General features: G+C 38.0%; 1 protein-coding gene across 1 annotated transcript in view; it reads right to left on the reverse strand.

Moving 5' to 3' along the window:
• LOC106873384 (ATP-binding cassette sub-family D member 3) overlaps window positions 1-11,053 on the reverse strand; it is a 38,076-nt gene that overhangs the window by 21,425 nt on the left and 5,598 nt on the right. The window contains exons 2-5 of the mRNA XM_014920731.2: window positions 4,707-4,740; window positions 4,083-4,129; window positions 2,614-2,665; window positions 1,151-1,239 (exon numbers count right to left, since the gene is read on the reverse strand). Coding sequence (XP_014776217.1) covers window positions 1,151-1,239; window positions 2,614-2,665; window positions 4,083-4,129; window positions 4,707-4,740 — 222 coding nt within the window. The remainder of the gene's footprint in view (window positions 1-1,150; window positions 1,240-2,613; window positions 2,666-4,082; window positions 4,130-4,706; window positions 4,741-11,053) is intronic.

Here is an 11,053-nt window from a genome sequence, read left to right on the forward strand (position 1 = left end):
GGGTCAAGATTAATACTTTCTATAGCGTCGTGGAATCTTTGCAAGTTGCTTGATAATTTAAAGTTTGCAACGTTTAACTTTTTGGGTATCTTAGGACCAGACTGTCGGTTTTTAGGTTTTATCGAAAAATCTATTTTGCCACGCAGTAGATGATGGTCAGTCCAGCTCTCTGCCCCTCTCATGACCCGAACGCTAGAAACGTCTTTCATATCACATTTCCTAATCAAAATATAATCTATGAGATGCCAGTGCTTAGATCTTGGGTGCATCCAGGTGGCTTTATATTTATTTTTCTGCTTAAACAGAATACGTGTTTATATATATAAATATATAGACACGTATTTATACATATACATACACACATTTATACACACACACATATATATCCAAGCATATATATATATATCCACACATATACATATATACACACACATACATATATACAAAAATCACACATACACATATATATATATACATATATACGCACACATACATCCATATATATGCACACATGCATACATATACACACACATACATACATATGATCAGTAAAGCTTTCTCAGTGGGAGGTGCCAGTTGCACAATAAAATATTTGGCAGACTGTTGCACAGCCTAGGCTGTAATTTTGAATTACAGGCTTCAACAGTTACAAATGATCTTTTGATGAGACAGAAATCTTTAGAATTTCAAGAGAAGACATTCTTACTTTTTGCAAATGCATTAGAAAAATCAATAAAAATTTAAATAATCCTTGAGTATTCTATGTGTTGGTGAGAGTGAATTTATTAAAAATACAAAACATGAAATTAGGATTTCTAACGCAGGGCCATATCTTTTTTATGTTGGAGGTGGATAGACTAATTGATCTACTACTTGACTGGGACTTATTTTAACAACTCAAGAAAAATGAAATGGAAAACAGAATTTGGCAGAATTTGAACTAAGAATATGATGTAGCTAAATACCACAAGACATTGTATGGACGAAGGCAGCTGTGTAAAAGAAGTGCTGACCCCTAACTGTGGAAGGAACCTATGGTAGAGGTAAACCCAAGAAGACATGAGATGAGGTGGTGAAGCATGATCTCCAAACTTTGGGCTTAACAGAGGCAATGACTAAAAAAAAAAAGAACAAGGACAAAGAGCCTTACCTTTCAATCGCTGTACCATTTTGGATCATCCATACATCAGCATATGTCCGAGCAATCAAAGAAAGAGCAACCATCACAAGGTACCATGACTGTAATGGAATTCAAACACTAACATTTAAACAATTGATTTTAAAGACAGATCAATAGAAGAGGAGGAGAATCTAAGATATTCATAGAGAGTAATTATTAATCTATTTGGCATGACTAAGTGGCTTTGAAGTTTGCTATACATAACCACATGGTTTCAGATTTGGTCCCACTTATGCAGCCTAAGGCCAATCAATGCCATACAAGGGAATTTGGTAGAAGAAACTGAAGAAAGCTTGTTTTTTTTGCGTGTGTGTGTGCACTTGCACATGAATGTGCTTTCATTTACTGTACATCTGTTTTCCTATGATTGCATGAATTGGGTACAGATATTATTTGGGGCCCTTCTTTTACAGATGGATGCCTTTACCTGTTTTCCAAGCAAGGAATCTCTTATTCCACCCAGGCTTGAAGGCACACAATAACCAGATGACTTGTTAACAGGAACTGACCCTTGCCCCTGCACTACATTTATACAAGTGATCACAGATATAAACAAACAGATCAGCTCTGACTGAGAAGACCTGTTGTCAATAACGTTTCAGTTGTAACCATTATCTTTGTATACCCAAAACTGTCCAATGTGCCTTTCCATTTTAATATGAGAGTGAGGCATTATTTGAGGGCGATTTGGCTGCTATTGCTGCCTCATCTGAAAATGGATATCTACTGAGAGGAAGGTAACTTTGCCAGAAGTTTCTCCTGTTAGACACAGTGGGAAGCCTTACTAAAGTTCAAAATAACAGCAATACTTCCAATGAATTTTTCAAGAATTGTCTTTTTTTTATCTTTTAATCAGGGGAAAAAAAAGCAGTACCCATGACTCTTTAAAGGACCACCAGGACTGACTGAAAGGAGAGAGGGGGGTGTCTTCAAACTGGAGCCCTGGCCTGAATGCCTGCAACAGATATAAGATAAAGCTCCTTTCCAAGTCACACAGACCTCTAGGGCCAGTTTTCCAGATTCTCTGGCATTATACTCCTCCCTGGATAGGATGCCAGTCCATCACAGGATTACTCACTTTTGCCAGCTGAGTAGACTGGACCAATGTGAAATGATGTGCTCAAGAACACCATGCATTTTTCAGTCCAGGAATTGAAACCACAATCTTATGATCAGGGGTCCAAAATCCTAACCACTTAGCCACATGCCTCCACCTTGCAACAGAGTGGATTCAGAAAGAGGCACCTAAGGTGTTCAGTGGTGATGTTAAACAGGGCAATGAATTAAGTTTGTAGCTTCTTTCCTATGCATGACTGATGTGATGTATATAAAAAAGAAAGACATCAGTGGATCTGTCACTCCAGAAACTATGCTGTTACACCAAGACTATGTCAAAACAACTTATGCTTCGAAAGAGAAGTATAAAACTTTACCTCAATAGACAGCCAGCCTGGAATCATAATCTTCAAAATCTTTATCAGCCGCCTGTAAAAATTGAGATTTAATAAATTTTTTTTAAAAACTGTTCAATAAAATACTTGATTTAAAAAAAACCTTATCAATTAGTGCTTCTGATTTTTTAAAAATATAGAATGAGAAATTAAATTGGAACTAAGGAGGAATCCACAGCTTCATACTTATATCTTGATTACAGATTTCCGAAGAGCCAATCTTTGTTCACTAAACTTCTGGGGCAAAAGAAGCAAGGGAGTGTCTGAAACTTAATGCAAAACAACATTACAAAAGACCTGGCTTGAAAAACACCTGTTATTCAGTAGTTTATATCTTTTGCTAAAGTACATTTAGTGTGTGCATTTGTGTATATATGTATATGTATGTATATTTTATTCTTTTACTTGTTTCAATCATTAGGCTGAGGCCATGCCAGAGCACTATACATATATATATATATATATATATATAAAATATCTATCATCATCATTGTTTAACATTCAACTTCCATGCATGTATGCATGGCTAGGCCGGTTTGACAGGAGCTGGCCAAGTAGAAGATTACCCCCCAGGCTACTATGTCTGTCTTGGCAGGGTTTTTACAGCTGGATGCCCTTCTTAACACCAACCACTTTGCAGAGTGGACTCTGCCACTTTTTACATGGCACTAGCACAGGTGAAGTCAGCTATGGCATTAATTTTACAGCTGGATGCCCTTCCAAATGCCAACCACTTTACAGTGTGGAATGGATGCTTTTTATAAATATAAAATTAACTGGCACTTCGCCAGTTACAATAATGAGGGTTCCAGTTGATCCAATCAACAGAACAGCATGCTCATGAAATTAACATTCAAGTGGTTAAGTACTCCACAGATATGCATATCCTTTATACAGTTCTCAGGGAGATTCCGCGTGACATAAAATGTGACAAGGCTGGCCCTTTAAAATACAGGTACTACTCATTTTTGCCAGCTGAGGGGACTGGAGCAATGTGAAATAAAGTGTCTTGCTCTAGGTACAGATCAACTGAAGGTTAATGTACATGAACATACAATTCTTAGGTACAAATCTTGTCCAGATCAGACAAAATTTCCATCTCTGGGGTCAATATAAACTGACTATACCCTTTTTCCAAATTTCAGGCCTTGTGCTTTTGTCAGTAATTAATAATACTTTCTAACATAGGCACAAGGCCAAAAATTTTAAGTGAGGGGGAAACAATTATATTGGCTCCAATACTCAACTGGCACTACATTTCATCAATCCCATAAGTAAGAATGGCAAAGTTGCCCTCAGCAGGATTTGAGCTCAGAATATAAAGAGCTGGAACAAATACAATAAGGCATTTTTTCCAGCACTCTACCAATTCTGCCAACTCACTACTTCGTGTGAGCCGTTAATTATAACACTTGTTTTATGTCAAAATAAAGAAAAACAAATATACTTACGCAAGAAAAATCTGGTCCACTGCTGGCTTTTCTTTCTTTTCATCTTTCTAGAAATAAAAGATGAAGAATGCTGTGTCACCTAAGTTAGTCAAAAATGTCTTAGAATCATTCATTTTTCATTCAAAATTTTACTTCATCTAGATGAAAGTGCACACAAGCCCAATGAATCACTCAGTATCTTGGATTGTTTAATAAACAATATCAAAGTATGGTTAGAGACATCATGAAATATTCATTAACCTGCAATGCTTATTATTAATAATTATTGAAACTTCAAATATTATATTCTTATACAAAGAAAATGGCAAAATTGAAGGTTTATGCAGGCGCTAAGGATTCTTTACCAGTACCTTAGGCAACACATTCAACTGTACTTGTCACTAGCTTATTACCTAGTACCTAGTTGAAAAATAGAAACCAATTTATCAAAAAAGTTAATCTGTAACAATCTACCATTAGATCTATGAAGGGATTTGTCTTTCCAGTTCCTTAATGCTATGGAGAAAGTATCTTATAGTTTCACCAAGAATAATAGAAATTTCATGTATACTCAGATTTCAAAAATTTTTCAAAAATATAATGGAAATTTTATTTTATTTAAATTAGTTCAGAAAACAATCTTACCTGTGGAATGACAACCTCAATTTCTTCATTTTTTCTGAAATCAAATTAAATAAATCTTATGTGAAAAAGAAACAAACTTTTTGATAAATAAAAACTAATAACACATGAACATATATTATTAAAAATCACTATTTTCACCTCAACCAGGACTCTCAACTGGGGTCCACATGGCCCTTGGGAATCCGCATACAATTTTGCAGTTAAAATTTATGTGGTTAAAATTTGGTTATAGTTCTACAAAACATAAAATATTTTAACAAATTTTTTTATACAATTCTTAATAGTATTTATAAAAATATAATGGGGCTTTTTTAAGCCATCAAATGTTTATTAGGGTCCGGTAGAGTAAAATAGGAATCAAAAGGGGTCCATTGGCAAAAAACTGCTGAGAACCACTCACCTAGACAAACAGAAAACAGCCAAAGCGGCGAGCTGGCAGAAACGTTAGCACGCCGGGCGAAATGCTTAGCGGTATTTCGTCTGCCGTTATGTTCTGAGTTCAAATTCCGCCGAGGTCGACTTTGCCTTTCATCCTTTCGGGGTCGATAAATTAAGTACCAGTTACGCACTGGGGTCAATGTAATCGACTTAATCCCTTGTTTGTCCCCTCTATGTTTAGCCCCTTGTGGGCAATAAAGAAATAAGAAAACAAGCCAAATAGCCAAATGCCTTTAATAAATTCTGAATAATTGCATCTGTCTTCTTGTGTCTATGTATATTTGTGTTAGTGGTTGTTGTCAATGAGTGTGTTAACAGCTGAGACTACAAACGGGGCTGTTCATTTCCAGTCTTCCATGAAAAAACATGTCAACAACATTTTACTCTGCTTGGAAAGAGGTAAGGGTTGACAACAGGAAGCGCATATGGCCATAAAAAAAATCTGCCTCGCTAAACTCTGTCCGACTCATGCAAGCATGGAAAAGGAGGCATTAAATGACAATGATGAGGACAAATGATGAGAATGTGTAGGAAATATGTATCTTTAGTGGGGGGCCCAGGGGCAGCACACACTTTATCTATGCTAGTACATGGACCCCTTGATTCCTCTTTCACATGGATGGACCCTGATAATCATTTGATGCCTAAAAAATTATTTTATATTTTTATAATTAAACATTACTCTTTTATTTGTTTCAGTCATTTGACTGCGGCTATGTTGGAGCACCGCCTTTAGTCGAGCAAATCGACCCCAGGACTTATTCTTTGTAAGCCTAGTACTTATTCTATCAGTCACATTTTGCCGAACCGCTAAGTTACGGGGACGTAAACACACCAGCATCGGTTGTTAAGCGATGGTGGGGGGACAAACAGACACACAAACACATATACATATATACGATGGGCTTCTTTCAGTTACCGTCTACCAAATCCACTCACAAGGCTTTGGTCGGCCCGAGGTTATAGTAGAAGACACATGCCCAAGGTGCCATGCAGTGGGACTGAACCTGGAACCATGTGGTTGGTGAGCAAGCTACTTACCACACAGCCACTCCTGCGCCTATTATTAGGAATTGTATAAGAAAAAAATTGTTAAAATTTTGTGTATTGTAGAAGTATAACCAGTTTTATGGCACATAAATTTTATATGGACCCACAGTTGTTCAGTATGCTAGAAATAGTAGTCAAGCGCCTTCAAAGTCACACCCTAACACCTTAAAACAAGATTGCATTGCAGTGTCAAGTATACAAAGGACAGGGCAGTAAAGGTTAGAATACCTCTGATCACAGGTCGAGTCAACCAGGGCTGACTTAGGCCTAATCTAGTTCAGCTCTTACAACTCTCCCAGCATTAATTATGTTATGATAGAGAAATGCTCTGAATGTATAATTTTTGTAGTGTGAGTCATATGAGATCACTTCAGTGCACTTGAGGTAAAGTAGAGTATCAAAAACTAATAAATAGGTAAAGAACAGCCATCATACTGTCTGTAACAGGAGCTGACATACATACAGACGTACATCTATTTACATGCCTCTCTGTTTCTTTTGTTTGCAAAAATATTTCTGTATGAAGTGTATTCAGCTCATACTTTCAAGCCATAAACTCAGTTGAATGCAAACAGTTGTCAACTGAATACTTTCATTAAATAATGTAGACAATGTGTGGGTTGGTTTGAAACAGAAGCTAACAAAAACATGGCTGTGAGGTAAGATGCTTGCTTCGCAACCACATAGTTCCAGGTTCAGTCCCACTGCGTGGCACCTTGGGCAAGCGTCTTCTATTATAGCCTTGGGCCAATCAAAGCCTTGTGAGTGGATTTGGTAGATAAAAACTGAAAGAAGCCCATTGTATATGTGTGTGTGTGTGTTTCATTTTTCTTAAGAAGGGTCTGAAAATTTACAGACTTACATCAACTGTTTGAGAGTCAACAGTATTTACCTACTATTTCATCATCATCATCATCATTTAACGTCCGTTTTCCATGCTGGCATGGGTTGGACAGTTTGACCGAGGTCTGGAAAGCCAGGAGGATGCACCAGGCTCCAATCAGATCTGGCAATGTTTCTACAGCTGGATGCCCTTCCTAACACCAATCACGCTGACAGTGTAGTGGGTGCTTTTTACGTGCCACTGGCACTATTTGTTATTTCATTTTAACTTCCACTTGTCCGTGCTTAGTAGGAGTCAGATGCAATTTGTTGAGGTAGGTTTTCTACAGCTGGATGCCTTTCCTGTTGTCAACCCTCACCTGTTTCCAAGCAAGGTAACAGTTTCTCCATGGTCAAACATGTTTCTCACAGAAGACTGGAATCAAAGAACGTCACTTGCATAACAGTGATGCCTACTCACAAACATCACATTATGTCGGGATGTGGGTACACACTGCATGCATGCACACACACACAAACACACACGACAATCCTCTTTCAGCCTCAGACCACCGTATCCATTTACAAGGCCTTAGTCAGCCTCAGGCTATAGTAGAAGACACTTGCCCAAGTTGCTGTGCAGTGGGACTGAACTTGAGACCACATGGTTTGGAAGCAAACTTCTTAACCACACAGCCATGCTTTCACCTATATGTATATTCTTTTTAAAAATTATATATTGTTATTGGTGCTATGCTATATTTATGACCAAGACACTTTACCCTTGCTAGTCTGGGTTCACTTAGCTGCAGAAGAGACACAAAGAGGAAGCCCACATCATTGCAGCAAGCAAACACTGAGACAAAGATAAAATGTTCTAAAATCAATAAGGTATATCATGTTTTTTTTTTTGTTGCTTTTTTGTTAAGAACCACTGCAAACAGTCAAGTGTTTTGCTGGTCCATAGTGCTAAACTCAAATCCTCTATTTGGCAAAATCTGCATTAGACTGGCTCATATCCAAGGAAGATGATGTCTCCTAAACAGTGAATTTCTTTAAACCTGGGTATATGCTAACATGATAATGTAGCTGGGTTGTGATGAGAAATTTTTTAACCCTTTTGATACCAAACCACCTACAACTGCATCTGGCTTTATACTGCCAGAACATTTTATCTGTTATACAAAATTATAGTCTCTCAACCATTTAAGACAGTAAAATTTAGAGATGAACAATTCATCAAATAATAAAAGTATTATTTGTTACTAAACCACCCGAGTCTAACTCAGGTTCCACCGTAAGGAATATTATCCTTTATATCTGTTTTTATTTTATCTTTTACTCATTTCAGTCATTGGACTACAACCGACTTGAAGGGTTTTATTCAAACAAATTGACACCAGTACCTATTTTTAAAGCCTGATACTTATTCTATTGGTCAGTTTTACTGAACTGCTAAATAAACAGTACCATACACATATCAGGACTGGTTGTTAAGTGCTGGAAGGCACAAACACAAAGACACACACACACATATGATGGGCTCCCCCCCACCCCAGTTTTTATCTTTCAAATTCACTTACAAGGAGTTGGTCAGTCCAGGGCTATAGTAGAACACACCATGTGACCACAAACCAAGCTTCTTAACCACATGCCTTTCTTTCTTCCTGAGTCAATTAAAAAAGTACCACTTGATTACAAGGGAAAATTCAATCAACAGTGTCCTTCCCCTACAATTTCTGGCATTGCACCAATATAGAAATCAATAATATTGAATCTAAAAGCTTTCATGTAACTCTTTTGTTCATATGGAAATAGTTATGCAAGCTCTGACAGACAGCTGCTTTTCAGCATGTGATACTCCCAACATCATGCACAATTTCATTGAGAAGATTTTCTCTTGGCTATACCCTGTCACAGACTAACACCAACAATGAATACTTGTTCAAATGATTTGGGAAAGTAGCCAAATATTTAACAACCTACAGGAACAAATTTGATCTTAGGCTGATATCATCACCACCACTATTTTCACAAGTTCTTCACAATCCTAAGATAATTTTCTCTGGACATCTCTTCTTGATATATAATCCTTATTTTTGAAGTATAGTACTATATTCTTTTCATGTCAAACAATTGGGACAAACAAATGTCATTACTGCCTAAGTGGTGTGAATGTTAAGGTAAAGTACACACACATACATAAGAGAGACTTCTGTAGTTTCCATCTATGAAAGCTGTGTGGTTGAGAAGCTTGCTTCCCAATCATGTAGTCCCAGGTTCAATCCCATTTTGTGACTTTAAAGGCAAGTATCTTCTATAACCATGGGCTGACCAAAGCCTTGTGAGTGGATTCGTTAAACTTGAAGAAGCCCATTACATATAAGTTTGTGTGTGTCTGTGTGTGCGTGCGCACATGCATGTGTGTGCATGTGTACGTTACATATCTAAGTTATCCTTAGAGCAATCAATAGATGAGAACGCAGCATCAAAAATACTGACCTCCTATAATCAAACTCTCTATAGTACTTGATATCTCTGCATGAATTAATCATTTATATGGCATTTACCAACAGGTTTATAACTCTTTCCATACGATTCACTCTTTTGTAAATCAGTGCCATTCTAACTTGCCTCACAAGCCATTCAATCTACCCCTAGCTTCCTTAATAGCCCCTTGATCACAAAGCAAAGGACTCACCCAGAGGCCTTCACATTGACAAATGCTAGGTTCTAGTAAAGTACATCTCTTGCAGTTGTCCCACTCAGAATATGGCAGCTGTAGTATCTATTCCTGGCAAATAGCCAAACTGCATCTCATTTAGGCTAATTCTGTCACTAATCAATTTTGCAATATTTTTTTTTGTGTGTGCAGCTTTCATAACCTAATGGAAACAGTTATTGTAAAATTATTGAAGAACAAGGTTAGCCTTGATGAGTTGCAGTTCAGCTTTAAGTTAAGAAAAGGTACCACCAATGCCATATTCCTAGGGAGACTGCAAGTACTTATCTTGCAGTAACCCTATTATACCCAGTGGAGGCGCAATGGCCCAGTGGTTAGGGCATCAGACTCGCGGTCATAGGATCGCAGTTTCGATTCCCAGACCGGGTGTTGAGTGTTTATTGAGCGAAAACACCTAAAGCTCCATGAAGCCCCGACAGGGGATGGTGGCGAACCCTGCTGTACTTTTCCACCACAACTTTCTCTCACTCTTACTTCCTGTTTCTGTTGTGCCTGTAATTCAAAGGGTCAGCCTTGTCACACTGTGTCACACTGAATATCCTCGAGAACTATGTTAAGGGTACACGTGTCTGTGGAGTGCTCAGCCACTTGCACGTTAATTTCACGAGCACTGTTCTGTTGATCAGATCAACTGGAACCCTCGACGTCGTAAGCGACAGAGTGCCAACAAAAAAACAATTATACCCAATATTTATCAAACTTCAACAGAGTCCCTTGTTCTATGATCAATATTATATCATCATAAGGTGGAGAGCTGGCACAATCATTTGCATGCCAGGCTAAATGCTTTGCTGTATTTCGTCTGCTGTTACGTTCTGAGTTCAAATTCCATCGAGGTCAACTTTGGCTTTCATCTTTTCAGGGTCGATTAAATAAGTACCAGTTACGCACTGGGGTTGATGTAATAGACTTAATCCCTTTGTCTGCCCTTGTTTGTTCCCTGTATGTTTAGCCCTTTGTGGGCAAAGAAATATTATATCATCATGCTTGCACAAGTCATATTATATATATATATATAGGTGTGGCTGTGTGGTAAGTAGCTTGCTTACCAACCACATGGTCCCGGGTTCAATCCCACTGCGTGGCATCTTGGGCAAGTGTCTTCTACTATAGCCTCGGGCCGACCAAAGCCTTGTGAGTGGATTTGGTAGACGGAAACTGAAAGAAGCCTGTCGTATGTATGTATATATGTATGTATGTGTGTATGTGTTTGTGTGTCTGTCTTTGTCCCCCCAACATCGCTTGACAACCGATGCTGGTGTGTTTATGTCCCCGTAACTTAGCGGTTCGGCAA

The sequence above is a fragment of the Octopus bimaculoides genome, chromosome 7, assembly GCF_001194135.2.
Source record: "Octopus bimaculoides isolate UCB-OBI-ISO-001 chromosome 7, ASM119413v2, whole genome shotgun sequence".
NCBI classification, from domain to species: domain Eukaryota; kingdom Metazoa; phylum Mollusca; class Cephalopoda; order Octopoda; family Octopodidae; genus Octopus; species Octopus bimaculoides.